The sequence below is a fragment of the Tachypleus tridentatus genome, chromosome 7, assembly GCF_004210375.1.
Source record: "Tachypleus tridentatus isolate NWPU-2018 chromosome 7, ASM421037v1, whole genome shotgun sequence".
Lineage (NCBI taxonomy): Eukaryota > Metazoa > Arthropoda > Merostomata > Xiphosura > Limulidae > Tachypleus > Tachypleus tridentatus.
The window spans coordinates 53,888,763-53,911,639 of NC_134831.1; the positions used below are offsets into that span (position 1 = coordinate 53,888,763).

Below are 22,877 nucleotides of genomic sequence, written 5' to 3' on the forward strand. Positions count from 1 at the left end.
TTACAGCTGTACAAGCGGGAAATTGACAGCGTAAGCTGTCCCTAATTTACCAGTGTAAGACTAGAGGAAAGGCAGCTAGTCCAAAAACTTACAGCTGTACGAGTGGGGAACTTTGTAGAAACCAGGCCAGAGTATGTTCACCACAACACTGAACTAATCACAAACCAAGCAAAATTCACTACGACATGGAACAAAACTATTTCATATGAAATTCAACATATTAAGCCCGGCATGGCCTAATGGATAACGTGCTCGACTCGTAATCCGAGGATCGCGGGTTCGAATCTTCTTCACACCAAACATGCTCGCCCTTTCAGCCGTGGTCAATCCCACTAATCATTGGTAAAAATGTAGCTTAAGAGTTAACGGTGGGTGGTGAAGACTAGTTGCCTTCCCTCTAGTCTAACACTGCTAAACTAGAAACGGCTAGCGCAAATAGCCCTCGTGTAGCTTTGCGCGAAATTAAAAAACAAACAAACAATGAAATGAAAACTAGACGGAATTCAATACATAGAAGGAAACGAACTGAAATTCAACTTTAAAAGAAACGAAAAACAAGCAGAATTCACCACGAAGTAAATTTCTGAGGTTTTGTTTCAGTGCCTTAATATATTGTTTATAGCACCCAAGAAGGCCATGATTTTTAAATATAGTCATTGTTTCTTGTTCAAAGCAACAAGCTGCGAATTTTTAGATACCTTTATAGTGTTGATTCTGGTTTGGTTTCAATTTCGAGCAAAGCTACATGAAGGCTATCTGCGACTCTCAGATTTCGAGTCGAGTGCCTTAACCACCTGGCCATGCCTGGCCTTTATAATGTTGAAAGAATTGCATTTCGAGTCATCATTAAAAACAACAAAACATATGCTGCCTTAATTAGAATAAGCAACTGGATGGGTTTAGAAAGCATGCGAAGCATATTTCTCTAATATTTTGCTTATTTCACATTAATTATGTGTACATTATTAATTATAGTTTAAATTCATTAAAATTACTCTCCATACAAGAATAATGTTTGTATGACATATTCAGGCAGTAAAAAATTCTTCTTTACATTAGTTGTCTTTCAAAACAAATATAAAATGGGAAATGCCAACAGAATTATCTTAGACCATGTTATGACTTACAATTGTTGCTGCCATTCTGGGCGTATCTCGTATGCTTTCTAATTAACCCTATTCCCTATGGAAGTTTAGAAATGTGTTTGTAATGTTAAATAACTACTTGTAGCACATTTCTAAGCAACTTATACTACGCTCTTATAAACTTATCCAACTTAACATTTCTAAGTTTTACTTTTGTAGATAATCTTGTGAAAGCAGCATCCAAAGCGGGAAATGTTAACGGTTGCCTCTAGACGCTGTTTTACAGTTATAATGATCTCCGCGTTGTCTGAGTTATGTAACATTTTAGTGTGAAAGTCAAGATTTTAGCTTAATTTAGTTATGTTATACCAGGCTACATAGAATATAACCTTTACTTAAAGACGTATATTTTAAACAAATTTCAAACTACAATCCTGATCCTTTATCACAACCGACTTATAACACTAGAAAATTTCTTTTTGATAATTTTAAACGCTGACATGTCTCCAGTCTGGAGTATCCTATCATCCCGATATTATTGTTTGTATATTTTTGGCATAACCATTTCTACATCACTTTACATTTGTTATTACTTGTTTTGTGACACTCCCCGACTGAAAACTAGTGTATTCTATCAAAGTGTGTAATAAATTTAACATTATTTGTATCGGCTTTTTTTTTCTCCTTCAGTTTATACAAAACAGAAGTTGGCTCCTTAAAGATAGCACTTGTATAGTATACAAAGAATTGAGCGTTTTAACATGTTACAGTCATTTGACGCCAATCTGTTATTGGCTAGTGTTTCCTGTTTCACCTCACGCTTAAGTTTTTTAAAGGAAAACTTCAAGAGGTGATAAGAACATTTTACACTAGGATTATGTTGTTTATGTTTTATTAGCACTAGTTATTACGACACATAGAGTATTGCATCAATTAAAAGAGATCACTCAATAATCACCGTGTATTTTAATTCACTGCATATTGAGTTCATTTAATGCATGTATTTCAGAATTTCAAAATATCTGAAAGCAAAAACCAATTATCATAAATCAAATCTAAAGTTTATTTCTTTGATATGTTTGTGACTTTTTCAACTGAAATATCTTCTTGAATCCGGTTAGCAATGCTTTATTCAAACTTTCAAGACACTCTATATGATTTGAATTCTAGATATCTTGAAGTGCTGCCTGGAGGACCTCCTTTTATTTCGTCTGCCGTTGCTGTTTACATTGATCGAGATAGTCTTACACACATTCAACAGTATTGATGTCTGGACCCTGCGGATAGCATACTATTTATGCAAGGGTTCCATCTGCTTCTTTTCTGTTAAGATACTGTTTCACTTTGTTATATGTTTATTTGAGATCATTATCATACTGGCAGATCAATTTTTCCCATTAAACGACGTCTGAACAGTTTGTTTTAAATTTCGTGCAAAGCTACTCAAGAGATATCTGCGCTAGCCGTCCCTAATTTAGACTACAGGGAAGGTAGCTAGTCAACACCACCCACAGTCAACTTTTGGGCTTCTCTATTACCAACGAATAGTTGGATTGACCGTCACATTATAACGCCCTCATGGCTGAAAGGGCGAGCACGTTTGGTGCGACTGGAATTCGAAGTCGTGATCCTCATATTACAAGTCGAGCGCCTTAACCACCTGGCGATGCCGGGCCCTACGTCCGAACAGAAGAATATAATTAATAGTGTATTTATTTATATTGGGAAAAATATAGTGTTCATCAGTATGGTAAAGATTCTCATACTTGAATTCTATCCTCATCATGCTTAATTAAAGACTGCTTTAATCTCTCAACTCTCCCATGAAGAATGTATTAGCGTCTGTTCGTTGAAGTATCTCATCAGTCTGTGAATCATCAGTAAAAGGTACTTTTCTCTACTTACAGTTTGTTCAATTTTGGGATTCTTGCAAACTTAAGTCTCTTGTTACAAAGAACCCTTTCAGTCAGTTTTTCTTGAGCCAGAATGCGTAAACAGCGAAGAGGTCAATTTTGACATTGGTGTTGTTGTTTTTTTAAGTTCTGCAGATAAGAAACTGCTACATCTTATCTGAATGAACTAAGTTTATGATACTTAATATCTGATTTTGAAAGTGGTCTCCCTGGCCTGTGTTTTGGCATAAGTGTTACTAATTTCATTATATCTTTTGATTAGTCACATTATAGTTTTTGTAAGAGATTAGACAAAGTTTTCTTTAGTCTATGACTATCGTGGCTGTTCAACTTTCAGTTAAGAATTATGGCTCCAAGATGTAGTTTATGATGAAGTAAGACACAACATAAGAGCTTTATACATAACTACAAAGAGCAAGAAATTTCTTCAAAACTAAAGCATCAAAAACTAATCCAAAATGATTAATTGTTTGTTTTTTGAATTTCGCACAAAGCTACTCGAGGGCTATCTGTCCCTAATTTAGCAGTGTAAGACTAGAGGGAAGGCAGCTAGTCATCACCACCCACCGCCAACTCTTAGGCTACTCTTTTACCAACGAATAGTGGGATTGACCGTCACATTATACGCCCCCACGGCTGGGAGTGCGAGCATGTTTAGCGCGACGCGGGCGCGAACCCGCGACCCTCGGATGACAAGTCGCACACCTTACGCGCTTGGCCATGCCAGGCATTAACGATCAACCAAAAATGTTGTTAACATTTTTACAATAGAAAATTAATGAACATGTGGCATGTTGTTTGATGTTAAAAGTTTACAACATCTACCAGCTCCACAACTCTCTTTTCAGAAACATGACTATTGCCAGTTCTGAAACTCTTACATCTCAATTTTTAGAATTTCTTCAAACTAAACGCATGACCTGGAAAGTATTTGAATAAATAACAGTTTTACATTGGCATTGTTACAATATTTCATTCTGAACCATTTTGCACTGGAAATTGGATAATGGTCTTTTCGTATGTGCAGTTGTGTATATTACATTGGTTGCTGGTGATTAGCATTATGTTTACGGACTTATGACGCTAAAACTCAGGGTTCGATTTCCCATGGTGGACAGAGTGCTAATGGTCTATTACGTACTTTGGACGTGAGAGCTACAACAACAAATATACATACTGACTACCTATAACTAAAAGTTTTATAAACAATATGAAGCAAGTGGAAAAATTCAGTACGAAAAACTTGTACCAGGGCAGTACCGTAGTGGTTGTTAATTTAATAGTCCAATCTCTGTTTATTGTTGTTGTATATGAGAAAATTGTTTATAATTTTCTACTTCTTTATTTATATCAAATACTAAAAAATACATTAAGTGATGCAGTAATTAAAGTGAAATTAAATAAACCTTTCAACTGTACCAAAAACACACAGATAGTGGTCACTCAGGTAGTGATCAGTCTAAAATACTTAAAACCATAAATTTACCCATAATCTATAGGACAAATAGCCGGTAGGAAATCTGCAAAATCTATTAACAATCTATATTCTCTTGACACTTGTGTATAATTTTAAAATAATAAATAAATGCTACACAATGTTAAAACCGATACACAAATAAAAACATTTCTGAAATGTAGACTCTACATGTTTGGACGTTTACCTATTTTCAGGAGTAAACTTGCAAGACGTATCACATTAAAATGTGTATGGATTTTAACGTTTGAATTATTTATTATTTTAATCTGCGTATCTATTAATAGGTAGTTCACCTCAAGAAAATATAGACCAATGAGAAGCATTACTTTTTTACTATATAATTATCTGCAAAAAACATTATTATAGCTACATATAAATAGATGTGTAGAAAATGTATATATATTTCTTTTATGAAATATTACTATTTACTTGCGTCACAAAATTGTAATAAAGTCGAACTTTTGTTAACTAAAAACGATAAAAAGGTTTCTTTTCCATCTCAGAATGAAAAACAATAACCAACACTTAATTGTTTTTTGTCGTTCCAGATGCCAGCCTGTATGCTCATTACGTTTTCAAAACATTTGACCAAAACAGGAATGGAGCCATAAGGTTTAAGGTAACCCTCATTTTAACCTTTGATGAAAGTCGTTTCTTTCACTCCAGGAATTAGATTTTTAGGATTTGGAAGGAAATAAAGCTATTGCAGTTAAGTAGCTTAAGAATATTTTGGTGATCCTCATATTTGTATTTATACAGTATGTATAATTATGGAAAAGGCAAGGAAAAGGATTGTAAAAAAAGCAAATACCATGGGAATGTCCCCTCTTTAAAGTGTGAAAATTAGCTGCAGTTACAGTTTACACTGTAATTAATTATCATAGAATCAACTAGAAAGTGCTACATCATTATAAATATTATAAAAATGCAGGCAGTAATATTATACCCAGTAGTAGCAGTGTAAATCCAGTAACTGCTTCGGACACAAAAATATGACATAAAAACGCATAGGAATGAAAATTGTGCCTGGTTAAGAATAGTTCACACGAAAAACTACACCAATATTCCATGTTTGTTTTAGAAATAGCTGTTTGCAAGACTCAAAAGAGGTATGTAAGGATGATAATGTTAAGAGCAAACGTGGTATAAATTCGAAATTATCAAAGGTTATGCTAAATATCTCAGAGTATGTTATTTGTGAGATAAACAATATCGAGTAGAGATCTTGCAAGTCACCTTAATGTAAAAGTAGATCTAGATATTAACTAGATAATATTAAGATACATATTAACACGAGGTTGTCCACTACCTTCTTGTAAAACCCCTGTTGAAAAGAAACCAAACTAAAAATAAATATATATCTAGCCGTGAACATCGAATAAGCAAAACTGGAGATGTGTGTGATTTTTACAGATGAATTCGAGTTCCAAGTGTTCAGCAACAATCGACTTTGGAGAAATGAACGGCATCATAGTTACTGTACAGATCTACAGTAAAGCATGGTGAATGATTAGTACAAGTTTGAAGTTTCATCACAAAACTTACAACATGCTAGCTTTTGACAAATATATTTAGATTCTTTTTAATCACGCCCCCTCGGGCAACGATCGAAATTTATCACAAGCAAATAATGAGTGTGGTGAAACGATACATTGGTTGTAAAGAAGCCTGAAAGAGCACTTACAGCCACGATTTATCTGCACAAAATTCTTTGTGGATATTCTTTAGGCTGTATGGATTTAAGTAAACCTACAACCTGACTAACGTGTGAGAGTGATATAGGGCGTTCACTAAAATATTTTACAATCATTCATTGATGAGCTCTATAGTAGCATAAAAGTAGTGTGCAACGCTTTATGTAAAACGAAGGGCTCACATACAAAATAGTAATACACTGTTACAAGCTCTGTTCTAATATTCTATACCATTAAGAAATTCGCCTTGTAGTTTTTGGTACTTTGTGATTCTTATAGTGTAACGTTTCGTGTTTCCACAATTCTTTCAATTACTAAAAACATATATAAGAATACATCTTAGGTTAATTGGGTTAAGTTTCTTGGAAGCTAGTTATCAGAACATGCATATAACTGACAACTTAAGAAAAATAAATCAAACTAGTTGATAAAAAGAACACAATGTCGTGTTTAATAGTTAAAAGAAAAACAATGTTACAGTTTTGGAGAAAACTATAGTCTGTCAAATGATTTGTACAAGAATACTATTTTTGACACATTCGTGGACCTCTTCAGTCCAGAAACACAGAAAGGGGAATGTGGGCGTGTTGAAATCAATATTCCTCTACAAGTTTTTGATGAAATCTACTTTGTTCAGATAATGTGGTTTCGTCTTTCCTCTGTTTCAAACCAGAAAACCATCTAGCTGTTTCTGTGTTTACATCTATCAGTATATATATACTACTCTTAAAAAAAAAAACGCAAAAGGCAAAATTTGAGACATATTGTTAACAAGTTTATTCCGGATAGTTCTGTATGACATGTGTGAAACTTTGCACATTCACTGCTGAACATCCAAAGTCTGCAAAGGCGAAGTCCACGCTCACTAGTTGAAGTTTAACGTCACTCAACGTCAATAACGAGTATGCCCCCCGTGAGCATCAATAACTGCTGTAGATGTACTGCCCATGGAAGCGATGAGATGACGAATCACATCCTGTGAAATGGCTGTCCACTCAGCCTGCAAAGCTGCTGCAAGCTGAGGTAGAGTCTGCGGTTGAGGTTGTCGCCATCGCAGACGTCGGTCCAACTTGTCCCAAAGATGTCCGATGGGGTTTAAATCTGGTTATCTGGAGGGCCAGAGAAGAACGTTGATGTTGTGGTGTCTCAAGAAGACAGTGGTGAGTCGGGCTGTGTGAGGACGGGCGTTGTCATGCTGAAAAACGTCGTTGACGTTCACCATGATGGGTTGCACATGGGGCCTAAGAATCTCGTCGACGGTTACGTACGGTCTGATCGGAAATCATACGCAGCCCTGGTATGGTTGAAGCAGTAGACGTCGCAGTGGTGGTACTATCCCGAAGGTGACGTCGCAGTGGTGGTACTATCCCGAAGGTGACGTAACCGGATGTTGCGATTCTTGTGTGATGGTGCTTGGGTGGACATTCACAGCTCTGGCAACATTTCGAGATTCGCCTTTCCAAGCGGCCAATGGCGTTGTTGCGTTGTGCTTCAGTCAGTCTTGGCGTAACTGTATTGCGTGTCGGTGGCTTAACACTGAGCTATGGAAACCGAGAACCCGTATATATATATATAGAACATGCAGATCTTTTATTGGACACGAATGCGTTTTGGCGAAAAATCCGATGTTTTCCTCATTTAATTGTCCAATCAGCTGAACATCACGTTGTCGTGAATGCAGACGTTTATTATTTTTGATAAAAACTTTTAAATTAAAAACATAGTATTGGGCTATTAGAGAAATACAGAATATACCAGCAATTAAATTAAAAACATAGTCTTGGACGATTAAAAAAATACAGAATACACCAGCAATTAAATTAAAAACATAGTCTTGGGCTATTAGAGAAATACAGAATATGCCAGCAATTAAATTAAAAACATAGTCTTGGACGATTAAAAAAATACAGAATACACCAGCAATTAAATTAAAAACATAGTCTTCGGCTATTAGAGATATAAAGAATCTACCAACAATTAAATTAAAAACGTAATCTTGGTCTATTAGAGATATGCAAAAACATTAACAATTAAATTAAAAAACGTAGTCTTGGTCTATTACAGATATGCAGAATACATCATCAATTAAATTAAAAACACAGTTGGTCTATTACAAAAATACAAAATATACCAACAATTAAATTAGAAACATAGTCTTGGGCTATCAGAGATATACAGAATACACCAAAAATTAAATTAAAAATATAGTCTTGAACTATTAGAGAAATCCAGAATATACCACCAATTAAATTAAAAATATAGTATTGGGCATATTAGAGATATAGAGAACGCGGCAAAAATTAAATACCACCACGACAGTCAACTTTAAATAAAATAACTTTAATTTGTGTTTTATAACTCTCAAGCAGTATCGAAAATGAATGGTTGAGTCTCAATTGTAATTAAACCTCCCTTGTTGATAATGTATTGCTGGAAGACAATACAGCTTTAATGTTGTTAAAAAGTAGAACATTGTCAACAACAAAGTCAGCTTAGACGTCTTTGGATCGATATTTCAAATATTAGATACTTTCCTTATTTGATGTCTTTGTTGACAAAGTCACATAACCTTAGATCACTAGAAAACAAACTAAAATTATTCAAACAAAATTAGAATGTTAACGCTAGAATGTTAAGCTTGGAATTATTATTATAGAATGTGTAAGAATTAAAATAAAAAGTGACATTTAGGAATTCCAGGCATAAAATGAGGAACACAGAAGACACAGAAAGAAGATATTGTAAGGTTAAGCACAGCAAGGAGAGTATAGTGTAAACTAAAATAAATATTGTAAAACACTAAACATAGCACAAAAAACATGGAAAGTAAAAACTGTAGAACATTATGCATAGAATAAGAAAATATAACACATTAAATGTTGATTGGGTAACATTAAGTATACAAAATACAGATAGTGAAAACTGTGAAATATTAACTTTAGTATGAAAAACTTTTTCTACATGGATCATGAAAAGTGTAGAACATGAAACGAGCATTGAACACTTATATCTTGGAGGTTAGAGACACTAGGCAAATGCTTTCGAAATAAAACATACAGATCGTGGAGACTGTGAAACACTAATCGTATTGGATAAATAAAACAAACACTCGAAACGTCAAGGTATGTTTAACATTAAGCATAGAAAATACACATCGTATAACTTATGGATGACTAATCACAGAATACTGATCATGAAGGTTGTGAAACTCTAGAAGCAAACGATGAAATACATAGAACACACAGATCGCGTAGAATGTAAAACATTAACTATAAGACGAATAGCAGTTAGCGCCTACTTAACATAAACATATCAGACTACTAATTTTGAATTTTCAAACGGACTTAGATAACCAATCTCTATGTAGTTTACATTTATGATTTTTTTCCTTTAGAGCTGCGCAATAATATAGAGATTAATACTCGAGGTATTCCTTGTTTTTTTTAAGTTTGCCCCCCCAGTGACACAGCGGTATGTCTGTGGATTTACAACGCTATAAACCGGGTTTTGATACCAGTGGTGGGCAGAGCACGGATAGATCTTTGTGTAATCTTGTGCTTAATTACAAACAACTTTTTGAAATCATTATTCATGGATTCTAGCTCAAAGTATTTGTTAAGAATGACACATTTATACAGAGGTATATCTTGGCTTGTTTTATAAGCTGTGCAGCTATAGGTTTTAATTAAATGTTTAAAGTTTTGATATTAGCTAGCTGATGTTACATTTACAATAGATTGAGCATCTGTTTCTAGCCTGTAATTATTGTTTGTATTCATGTTCTAAAAATCTCACTTTATGATAAATAATTATTATTTTTCACATTAAATACACCCTACTGACTGATGGCCTACTTGGTCTCTGACTGGCCCCGACACCCCTGACCTCTCGTTCGCTGCAACTACCTTATTACAACTTATGTGTGAACATTTTAGTACAGAAACACTCTGGAAGTTTAAGGTGTGTGTGTGTTTTTCTTACAGCAAAGCCACATCGAAGGGAATCGGACCCATGATTTTAGCGTTGTAAATCCGTTGACTTACCACTGTTCCAGCGTGAGACTAGGGGAGTCTTTTATGTCCAAAGTGAAACTCATTTCACGAGTAACTTTGGTGCCCGGGGACGAAAGAAAAAAAATCAAATTATTTAACGGTTCCTTTATCTGCATTGCGAATAAACATTTATAGTAAACTTTCTCTTATAAGTATGAAAGCGCTATTTTTGTATGTGTGCATAGTGTTACAAGAGCAGATATATAATGAGAGGGCATCATCAAAGAAATGCGAGTGGGGAACTCGTTCGCATCTTCCAAACCCCTCTGACTACGGGCTTGCTATTGACAAAATTGCATTTAATTTCCGAAGTGGCAGTTACTTTTATTAGTTACTAAACACAGCTGCTCATCCATGCTACAAATGCCTCCTCTCTTCATTCGTAGCTTTTTGTGAAACAATTAAGGACCAGTGTTATAGGCTCTAATGAGCAAAAAAAACAACAACAACAAAAACTTAACGTTGCAGGAGTTTTGTTTGAAGGAGAGAAGACAACGTAATAGCTGTCTGCCCCTTCCCATCAGGAGTGTTTAAGAACAATCGTTTTCCTTCAACTCCGGGCGTGATTTTTTTTCCAGTTATGATTGTTTATTTCTTTTTCATGGATTCATTTCTCATGTAGTTAGTGACAAGTTGTAAAAAAGGCCGGTAAAGATGAGAAGATATTTACGTTGGAGGACTTGTTCATCATGGCTAGTGGTTTCATCCCACTCGAAGAGGTAGTGAGTGAATTTAAGGACACAGACACTGGCCTTAACTAAAAACATCAGTTCAGTGTGCCTTGTTTTTAAAATGATATTTAGAATTTAAATATGTTAAAATTATGATTTACAAAGATTAAACCATTGACAGGTGGATGCCATTTTCAGGAAGACTGAGACCATTGGGTTAAGTGGGCAAATGTTCGGGTACTAGGCTTTATATCTTTAAGCTCTGCATATTCCACATGCTCTGTCCACACTTTATTTATTTTGTGATAGCCTGACGTGGCTTAATAGGTAGTGTGCTCGAGGTTTCATGATGCTGCCCATAGCCACATAGACACTTCTGCATTTTGAGACAGTGGAAGCGTTATCAGAGTTTCATTATTTGGTTAGTGCAAAGTAGTTGAAGAGTTGGCCGTGGCTAATGTCAACCAGTTGCTTCCCGTTAGTCCATCACTTCAAAGCTAAAGATGGCTATATGGATAATCATTGTGTAGAACTGTGCAAAAATTCCAAAACAACAACAACAACCTTAACGAACTCAATCCGCTGAATTACGTGCTATTGTATCTACACCGTTTGAGTGTCTTGAACTAATTTTGACATTAAGTCGTCTTCAAAGAGTTTAAGCTATTTCATATATATTGTTCAATGGATTCACGTTCGTATTACGTTTTTTTATAAGTTCGAAAAACTCTTGGTTATTTTGCGAGTTTATTCTTACAAAACACAAGATCACAGTTTACAAAATCATTAAAGTGTTATTCCAGGCTTTCTGATTTTATCATAAGTATTAACTTAATTTCATACCGTTCTTTATTAATCACTCTTTTGCATATTTTAGCTTGAGATAAATTTAATTTATTATTTTATATTTTTAGCAAACTAACTGATCGATCTTTAAACATGATTTAATTGTCATTAATCTATTGTTATGTGTTATGCTAAAAAGCTTAACCTCAGCATTCAACTTAGCTAACGAAAGAGTAATGTTTTTACATCAGTGTCTTTTCATGGTTGTGGTTTTAACGTTTTTGTTTGAAGAACACCCTCTCTGTACTTGTATGATTTATATATTTATGTGCGTATGTCTAGTCATGTATTATATTGAGGTTTGACATTTGTTTTATAAACAATTGCAATCAGTTCAGCTGCGATCAAAGAAAAGAAAGGCCAGTCACCACGCCCACAAACATTTAGTCTTATGAGTCCTTCCAGATCTTGTGTAGAATGTGTTAAAGTCGGTATTTAGATGCTATGGTTAAGTAGTGTTGCAAATCCTTCTCGAAAACAATTATTCAGTCTAATTCAGGAACATTTTATGGCACAAAAATAGATCACAAGGAAATAAACTGATTGAAATGAAAATCAAGAAAGTGAAGCAAATGATTCAAAAGCAGAACATAGACGTAACGTAATCAATGAATAAGTAAACAGTAATTCTAAAATAGAAATCTGAAATATGTGGTACTGTAATGATTTATGTTAAATATTATTATGGAATTTTCAAGGTAATTTCTATTTTAGTCAACGCAATTTAAAAAAAAACGACAAAAGTAACAAATCCAAGATCCACTGTGTTTAAAAAACACTTTTTTAACTTAGGTCGCGTAAGTTACTTTCTTATTCAACGAAGTCATCAATAAAGTTAGGACCACTGATACGAGATTTTGGTTGATTTAGCAGGCCCTTCACGAACATTTGCGTTGAAAAAAAACAACAAACTACCCAATTCAGTTTTTCTTAATTTGAACTGAAATTTTTTGAACATTTTTATTGGCTAAAAGGAAGGCATTTCATCCACTCTTTTAGCGCTGGGGCTGCGAAAGTGATTTGAAGTAGCAAGGTGAGTGAAATCCTCCAGCACATCAAGAGCTTAACGGCCAAGCATAAGAAGCATCCAAATAACTGTGAATCGTACACTGAATTTACTACCACCTGGTAGATCTTAATACAATCCAGAGACTTGAGGATGCTAAGTTTCACTTCATGTATCAGTTAACAAATGAAAACTTGTATCAAAATTGTGTCGAAAGTATATTTCCATGAACCACACTCTTTGGGAGTTTCCGGATTGAACAAACTTTTAACATTCAACTAATGGTAGTGTAAAGACACCTCTCAGCTCGTGATGGACGTGTTAAAGACAACTAAATTTATTTTTTTATTAACCCAAGATTTGCAGATGCTAGGATTCATTGTCATAGACTTGTTATACACATTTGTCTTAAGTGTTTATGGACGAAATTAAATGTGGGGCTTGAATTTTCCGGTTACACTTTCATATAAATATACAAGTTACACATAAATTTCAAAAATATATTACAATTAATCCAACTAATTACTGTCAAATGGGCTATGTATTTTTACACGTACATTTAGTGATTTTACCCGATTTGTTTGATCGGTTCTTTACGCTGAATAGTAGAATAAGTGAGAACATAAAAAAATAAAGATGAAGATAAAAGTAAACGGAGAACTAAATTTTTATAAATATGTAGTTTAGAAACAAAAAAAATAGAAAGATTAAAAGGTTTTTACTAGTGTGAATATCTACAGACGATAATAACATCTGTGCCTTCGCTGAAACAATTTGTAAGTACAGAATGGCCTGGCATGGCCAGGTGGGTTAAGGCCTGCGACTCGTAATCTGAGGGTCGCGGGTTCGCATCCCCGTCGCACCAAACATGCTCACCTTTTCAGCCATGGGGCGTTATAATGTGACGATCAATCCCACTATTCGTTGGTAAAAGAGTACCCCAAGAGTTGGCGGTGGGTGGTGATGACTAGCTGCCTTCCCTCTAGTCTTACACTGCTAAATTAGGGACGGTTAGCGCAGATAGCCCTCGAGTAGCTTTGCGCGAAATTTTAAAAAAAGTACAGAATATTAGAAATAACAAAAAATTGTAACACTAATTATAACTATTTTTAAACAAAGCATCACATAACAGATAATTAAATTATTAAAACTATCTGTACACTTTAGTAAAAAACTATTTCATTTTTACTTTTGCTACGATTTTCAGTATAAGGTGAATTTTGCCTCATCCTGTCGCATGATTATTTTATTCCCCTAATATAAAATCGAAATAATTAAAATAAAACAAACATAATTTGTATCTACAATGAGCTTAATCTTCAGTTTCCCACACGATACAGATTAATTAAGACGAACAACAATATTTTGGTACGTTACTGAAGGATCAAATGAAATCCAACACACGTCTTTTGTTATCGACTGTGCTTAATGTGATTTTATTTGCGTGTTCCATAGGGAAGCCATTGCAAGTAAAAATCAAACAAAATAAGTCCAATATAACCTTTTTACAATTAATTGTGTCCTCGTCAAATTTTTTTCGAAGCATTACGCTTCTAAATGTTTTTTGGATAATTAGAAGCCCCAGTCATTGGGATATGTGTGGTACTAAATCCTCCGCAATCAATAGAGTTAACAGTGTATTTCTCTTGTGTGCAAACCACATATTTTAACGTAATCAAATGAGAAACCATATTAATGAACAGATTAAATAAAGTTAAAGTTTATGTGATTAAAGTTATCACACTCAAGTGGGTCCTTTTAGATTCTACTTTTCGTTTTACTAAAATATTTTACTAAATAAAACAAATAAAAAAGTTTTCAACTCATACTAAACTAATAAGGTTAGTCACGTTCATAAAATTGTATTTGTTTTCTTAATTTCGCTCAAAGCTACACGAGTGCTGTCTGCTCTAGCCGTCCCTAATTTAGCAGTGTAAGACTAGAGGGAAGGCAGCTAGTCATCACCACTCACCGCCAACTCTTGGACTATTCTTTTGGCCATAACATTATAACGCCCCCATGGTTGAAAGGGCGAGCATGTTTGATGTAACGGGGATTCGAACCCACGACCCTCAGAAAATTACCTTACTCACTCACGCAGTAAACTAGTACGGTTAGTCACGTTCATAAAACTATTTTACCCACTCACACGACAGCAGACATCGTTGGGAGAAAAAATTCTGAATAAGTAAAAACCCATCACACAAAATATCTTACAAACGTACGGTGAACGTATGTTATAGTTCTTGTAATAATCTACAAAAATAGATTGAACTAAGTTCTAGTCATTTCCCACAACACAGCTAAGTTTTAATCACATTCTCTGCAGTACAATGAATCATGAGCTTTGCTTTTCAGTAAATGCAATTTTATTATACGTTAACTTTACCTAAATGTGGTCATTATTTCTATAGATAGTATTCAAACTTTCAAGTGAGGTTTACTTTTTAACTTCTGAGTTGCTAACACCGCTCTGCATACAGCAAAACAAACTTCGAAAGACGTTGATTGCGCTGTGCAGAAAAGTAAACTTAAATATTGTAGTAAGTCTATACCATTCACAAAATATTCAATTCAGGGAACTTATAAGTAACTTCTAAAGTTTTGAGTTTCGTCTTACACTAAACCTGGATACTACTAAAAATGCAAAGTCAATTTACTGAGAATGAAAAACTGTACGCCAATGGTGAATTCCCACCTTATAGAAGTGTAGGTTTCTTTATTTAAAATGAAGCTTCGATTAAAATAAAAAATACTTTATCGTCTCTATCCAACATAAAACGAGTCTTTGAAGCTTAAACTTCAATTGAAAAGAAGAGGTGTTTCTAAAGAAGAAATGCCTTGAGTTCTTAAAACTTGAAACTTTAATAACGTTTTTCTCTACAGCCTGTGATATACGGCTTAGCGGTGGTGCTCCAGTTCGGTTGTCTTTACTTTTTTTGTAGTGAAATATATTGTATTGGATGAAGAAAAAATCATCTAATAACAAGTATTTTTGCGAAATAATAACAGTTGGTTGTTCTGACGCGCAAGAATATGGTACAAAGGAATTACCAAATACCACGTGATTTCTAAGTTTACATTGTGATAGAATGAATATTATTTCTTTTATTCAATTTCTCAAAGAAGTTCAGACTACTCGCATGTATAGCTGTGAAGACAGTATAACAGTTATGTTTCATTTAAGATATAAAGGAAAGAAAGTATACATCGTCTTGGTTTTGGTAATACTTTATTATCAAGTAAGGTGACCAGAAACAAATGGCGCATACATATAAAACACAAGTAAAATTAGAATTCATCTACAGAGTGAAACAAAATATTTTCTAACGTAAGATCCATTAAAATCATATTTACAAACCCTCATATATTAAATAATGTTTTAAAAATCAGGAATTGTCATTAATGTTCAAGTTATCAACAAGCCACATCTTAAACTACCATTTGCCTGGTGTCATTTCTAAGATAGAAGTTACTTTTGATGAAAGAAAAAAGAACTAAAATGAAAATAAATGATTGAAAACAGAACATCGGAGTTGTAAAATATCTTTTGAATTTATCATCCCATCCTTCATTAAGGTTAGCACAAATAGCTCAGTGTTCAGTTTTAAGCTGATACAAAAACAAACAAACAAATATCAAAACACAAACTATGATCATGAGCATCACGAAAAGTTAATTTAAGATAGCTGGATTAATAAATGGTTCTAATGAAGGAAAAATGGGCTTAGTTAAAACAAAAGCAGTTTCAAAGTTTGGATAAAAAATATCATAAACATATGTCGTGCTATTTATTTTTATTCTTTATATCTTTTACTACTGAAAACTCGATGCAGAAAATGTTTAAAATATAAAATCAGTCAGAATTAAGATATCATCTACAATATATCGTTCACACTGTGTCAACAGTAGGGATTGAACACTAAATGTAATATTTGACAGATTTACTATTATATATTTATTTTAATATCTATGTTTCTTTCAGTTTCAATATATATTTAGAAATGCGTGTAAGTTATAGTGTTAAATATGCGTTGCGAAATTCCTGCCTTTTGTCTAAATTTGTAGAAGATTCTCAATTGTAAGAATCAACAAAGTATTATGTATGTAAGTAAAATATTGTTGTCAACTGAACTTTTGAGAACCTCACCTAAAGTTTATAAATTTATGCACCAATAGACAGTTTTTTTTAAATATATTGTTGGTTTGCTACAGAAGATATAACTGTGACTAACGCTTATTAATCAGTAAAACTGCAGATATTTGACCAGGAACGTTTATAGATTTCGAACATTACAAATCGTTTAACTTCAGAAAATTAACATCGGACGTTAGTATTTATACGAGGACATTAGATATCTTCCTTGGTGAAAAGTCAGCGTGTAAACCGCGTGAGGCCAGCCAAGAATAGAGGTAGCTAGCTTCCCTTCAAGTGAATTGTACCTGCGTATAAACACAGAATTAATTCGCTCATTGTAAATCTTCGATAAAATATTCAGTTCCAGACCAAATAGAAGACTATCAAGAGTATTGTTTTTAAGTTTGTAAAAGTTTTGCATATAAATCATTATTTGTAAATTATTATTGTTTCTATATTGAAATATATCTGTGTTAAGAAAAAAAACTGTGTGTGTTAATCTTGTTGGCAGATATCATAACTTTTATACATATAAACTTTCAATTCACTTTTAAATTGGCCCAGCATGGCCAGGTGGTTAAGGTACTCCACTTGTAATTCACAGGTCGCAGGTTGGAATCCCCGTCACACTAAACACACTTGCTCTTTCAACTGTAGGGGCGTTATAATATGTGCAATACTAAACTAAACTAACGTGGCAGGGGTTCAGTTTAGAGAGAGAGAAATCCGAAGAGTTCTCTCTCCAACTGGGGTGTTCAGGAACTTTGTAGTTCCTCTTCGTCCCCTTTCGTGGATTGTTATTAGGATTAAGTGGTGGGTTTTTTTTTATTATTATTTTAATAAATTATTTATCGTTATTATTCTTGACTTTTTGGGTGGGGAATGTCTCACTAAATGGTCTTTTGGGTGGAGGCAAAGGTAGCAGTGGAAAGAAGGAAAGGTCGGGACCTGTCTCGAAAAGAAAAAGTTGGGTAGATGTGAACATGAATGTAATTCATTCAAGTTCAGATCAAATCAAACGGCCCGATTCTGGGTCTGGCAAAAAGGTTGCCTGGGCTGGGATCTAGAAATCCAATGCCTGAAGATTTTGATGTGGGGGGGGAAACGGGAGTACCCCGAGAAAACCCACTTTCACACGACAGGCGCCGAAAGTTTTGTCTGTCGTGTGCCCTGTACCTGAAAAAAAAGGAATTCATGTTAATAACATAGTTTTTATGAATTTAAACTCTTTGTTGAGTGGATTGTGATTCTTGAAATATGTTGTATGGTGATATGTATTTTGTTGGTGCACTTGATAATTTGTGTAGTGATGCCGTTAGTTTGTTTCTGTTTTCTGCTTTTCGATAATATTTCAGAGAAAGTTCTGTTATTCTATCTCTTATAGTTGGTAAATTACTAATTTGGTGTAGATAATTTGTTGGTGTAAAAGATGGTAAACTGAATGCGGATTTTAATATTTTGTTTTGTTGCACTTGGATTTTTTGGAGTGTGTTGTTTGACATGTTGTATGTTACTTGACATCCGTACTCTATTAGTGGACGGATGTAAGCCTTGTATATTTGTATAATGGTGTTCGGTGCGCATTTTGATTGTTTACCAGTTATAGTCTTTAGATATGAAATCCTTTTCTTATTGATGAGTGTATATTGTTTATGTGTTTTTCCATGTTAGTTTTGTGTCGAAAGTGACGCCAAGGAATGTGATGTTTTGCTCATGTTGATGGTTGTGTTTCCAAGTGATAGATTTATTTTTCTAGATTTTTTCTTTGCTTCTTTAGTTTTCTATAGAAGGTGATTGCTTGTGTTTTTGTCGGATTTAACACGACCCTCCACTTGTTGCTCCATGTTGAGACGTTGTTTAGTGATTCTTGTACGCGAGACATGGCCATTACTGGGTTTCTGGAGGTGCTCCAGATTGCGATGTCATCTGCGTATTGTGAATTGTGTGTGTATGTTAGATTTGGAAAAGGTATGTCACTGACGAAAATTATGTAAAGAAGTGGAGAGAGGACTGATCCTTGGGGCACTCCTGCCGTTATATTAAATAATTTGGATATGGTTTTATTGACTTTTACTTGTGCTGTTCTATTGGTTAAAAATTTGAAATCCATTTGACTATCGTAGGATTTATTTGTAGGTGGTTTAGTTTGTATATGATGGCATTGTGCCAAACGCTGTCGAATGCTTTTTTGACATCTAGGAATACCCCAATGGTTACTTGATTGTTGTTGTAAGCTTTGTATATTGATTCGGTGAGTCGTGTGAGGTGATCTGTTGTTTGTCTATTTTTTCTGGAGGCATTTTGAGATTCTGGAAGGATGTTGTTTGATTCGCAAAAATGGAGGAGACGGTTGGAGATAATTCTCTCCATCAGTTTGCCAAGGCAGCTTAACAGACTGATGGGGCGGAAATTATCTGGATTTGTTCTGTTAGTTTGTTTCTTGGGGATCGTTGTTATGATGGCTTTTTTCCATGTGTCAGGGTAATACCCTGTCGCTAATGAAATGTTCATGATGTTTGTGAGGTGTTGTAGTAGGAGAGTGGAACTTTTTTTGAGAATAATATTTGGTATTTGGTCATGTCCGGGGGAAGTGTTCTTCAAGTTTTGATATTAATCTTTAGTTCGGTTATGGTTATTTTTCTATTGATTGAATTTGAGTATGCTTCTAGTGTCTCTCGGGAAATCCTGGTGAGAATGAAGCTTGGTTTGCATTTATGTAGTTGTTGACATGGTGTTGGTGTTGTGTGTCGAAATCTACTGAGTTTAAATCGCTAAAAGCGGATTTGTAATAGTCAGCTAATAAGTCAGCTTTCTCTTCGTCCGTCCTTGCGATTTTATTGTTGTGTGTGATGTGTTGTAACATGTGATTTGTGTTTTTGTCTGACGCAATACTCTTGAATTTTTTCCAGAATTCTTTTGGATTTTCTTGGTTTTTCTAAGTTTTTGCAGAAGTTATGCCAATTGTTTTCTCTGACTTTTTAATTTCTTGTTTAATTTTTGTATTTGTTCTATTGATTTCTGTTTTAATGTGTGGATCACGTGTGATGTAGTGTATTCGTCGTAATTGTCTGCGTTTGATTATTAGTGCGTGAATTTCTGGTGTTAGAGTCCATTGAATAAGTGATTGTTTTCTTTTTGATTTAGGAATTGTGTTTTTTGTGGCTTTCTTTATGGCTTCTGTAATTTGATCAACATATTTGTCTAGTTCTGTTTTGTTGTTTACATGTTCGATTGGGTGGGGTAGGTATGAGTCCAGAGAGGCATTAAAAGTGAGCCAGTCTGTTTCAGTGTAGGTGTATGCGGAAGGAGTCACGTACGCCACAGCCGGTGGCGCGGGTGAATCATACATGACACCGGGAAGTGGTCACTGGTGATTTCATCATGCACTTTAAAGTTAGATATTCTATTAACCATGTCCTTGGGTGCGATGATGAAATCGAGTACATCATATGAGCCGTTAGCGGCTGAGAAGTGTGTAGGTGTATTGTCATTAATTAAGTGCATTTTATTGCTAGAAATAAAATTTTTTATGCAGGATCCTCTGCGTGTGTTTCTGTTACCCCTTAATTCTGTGTGCGGTGAATTAAAGTCTCCAATAATAATTGGTTTGGGTTTACGATTAACACATTTTTGAAGGAAGTTAATGTCGATATTTTTGGTTGGTGAGCAATATATGGCTAGAATCGGAATAGTTAGCCGGTTGTTAAAGTGTATATTACAAAAAATGGTCTCATTAATGTCAGATTTAAATGAATCTTCTATCGAGATTAGATGCGATATTTTTGTACTAAAGTAAGTTATTATACCTCTGTTGTTTTCTGAGTGAGGTATGTTGTGTGAGATGAATCCGGGGATTGTGGTGTTTTGTTTCTCTGTGCAAAGTGTTTCTGAAATGATGATTATGTTGGCGTTTATATGTTTGTTTATGTTGTATATTTCTATCCTTTGTCTTTAAGATTTCCTTGGCAGTTGATGTGTAAGATTTTAATGTGTTGTATCATTGTGTTGTTTTATTTCCCTCGCGTGAATTTTGAGTGAGAGATGGTGTGGTTTCAGGTGAGGGAGGTTAAAATAATGACTTGCAAGGCTGCAAACAGCCTTGAGTGACTCGTGCCTCGATTCGAATGAGGGGAGATCACTCAATTCTATCAGCATTGCTAGCAAGTTTGTGGTGAAATCTGTTGGGTTAAATGCTTGTGTTGTTTTCGGGCGTGTTACGTCCGCGTAAGTACGTGTTGGTTGAGGTTGAGCGTGTTTGATTTGCGAGTCGGTTGGAGTTGGTAGTAGAGGTTGTTTGGTGTTGTTTTGGTAGCCGTGGGTTTGATTATTGTTGTTCGTGGTTTTGAAAAGGAATCTGTTGCGTATTTGGGTGTATTTGGGGCAGCCTTTGTAACTGGCTGCGTGGGGACTGACAGTTGGCGCATCTAACTTGGTTACGCTCGTTAGGACACTGAGCGACCTCGTGAGATCCGCCACATCTGACACATCTATCCTTGGCCATACAATTAGTTTTTTGTGTGTCCGAACCGTTGACATTTGTAGCATTGGATTATTGGTTTTTGATGTGTCTTTTCCGGTTCGGTCGTGTGTCTTTTGAAAAATAAAAAGCAACCGTTTTTTAATAATTTTTCTTGATCGTCTTTTTTGTTGACGGTTACCTTGATCAGTGGCGTTTTTTGTTTCGTTCTGAATGAGATGATTCTGTTCGATGATGCAATGTCAAAGCCTTGAGTTGTTAATTCTTCAGTGATTTCATGATCTTCAATGTCGAAATCGACACCTCTGATTATGACTGTTAGTTTTGGTGTGTTTGTTTTTGGTGTTGTAATGGTGGCTTGAACACCGAAGGCATCCTTGGGCCAGTGGGCCAAAATATGCGCAAACTCTTGAGGTTCGGTACATTTAATCATGATTCTTCCATTAGGAAGACGTTTGATGTCTTTTTGATGTGCAATACTGGTTGCAGAAGAACAATATAAACCATCGCGGTCACCCGATCTCAACCCATTTGAAAACGTTTGGCATGAGTTAAAGACCAACGTTCATCAGCGTCATCCGAAAAACTTGCAAGAGTTGGAGGCCTTCTGTAACGGAGAATGGAAGAAAATACCAGTCGAGTACTGTCAAACGATCATGGAGGGCTATGAGGAGAGATTGCGCCAAGTAATTCACGTGAAAGGCTACACAACTGACCATTAAAGTAGACGCACGAATACTTTCTGCCCCTCCAATATTTGGTTATTTGTTTATAAACATTTTATTTCTCGTTCAATTTACATAAAACTTTATGTAGATGTGTGTTAGTATAATATTTATACTATACTTTCATTATTCTTGTCGTGATACTTTTTAAGTTATGAGGAAAAAACAAAACTACTCACGACGCAGGTGTACGAACACTTTCTGTCGTAACTGTGATATTTTGTTTTTATTATTCTTATTTTATAACGGGCCTGGCATGGCTAAGCGTGTTAAGGTATTCGACTCGTAATCCGAGGGTCGTGGGTTCGAATCCCGATCGTACCAAACATGCGCGCCCTTTTAGCTGTGAAGGCGTTATAATGTGATGGTCAATCCCACTATTCGTTGGTAAAAGAGTAGCCCAAGAGTTGGCAGTGGGTTGTGATAACTAGCTGCCTTCTCTCTAGTCTTACTCTGCTAAATTAAGAACGGCAAGCGCAGATAGTCCTCGTGTAGCTTTGCGCGAAATTCCAAACAAACAAGAAGTTATAAATTAAAATTTCAGGCAATTTTAAATTATAATACGTAACCAATGTTATAAACCCTCATAGTACTTTCAATAATTGTACGATACATTTTATTTTTAGCAAAAATAATTTGCAATAAGCACATTTTATAGATACGTAAAAACCAAAGAAATTTATGGGTGAAACGTTAAGAAAACTAAAACTTCGCATGACAGTGGGTGTTGAGCATCGTAGTATGGCCAAGAATGACAGCTAAATAAGCGTGACCACCCAATTAGGCATAACCT

The 22,877-nt window shown here is 34.9% G+C and overlaps 1 protein-coding gene across 1 annotated transcript in view; it reads left to right on the forward strand.

Annotated features, from left to right (window-relative positions):
• Window positions 1–22,877, forward strand: part of LOC143255675 (A-type potassium channel modulatory protein KCNIP2-like) — a 125,415-nt gene that overhangs the window by 90,671 nt on the left and 11,867 nt on the right. Inside the window, exon 3 of the mRNA XM_076511718.1 lies at window positions 5,024–5,094. Within this exon, the coding sequence (XP_076367833.1) occupies window positions 5,024–5,094 (71 nt within the window). The remainder of the gene's footprint in view (window positions 1–5,023; window positions 5,095–22,877) is intronic.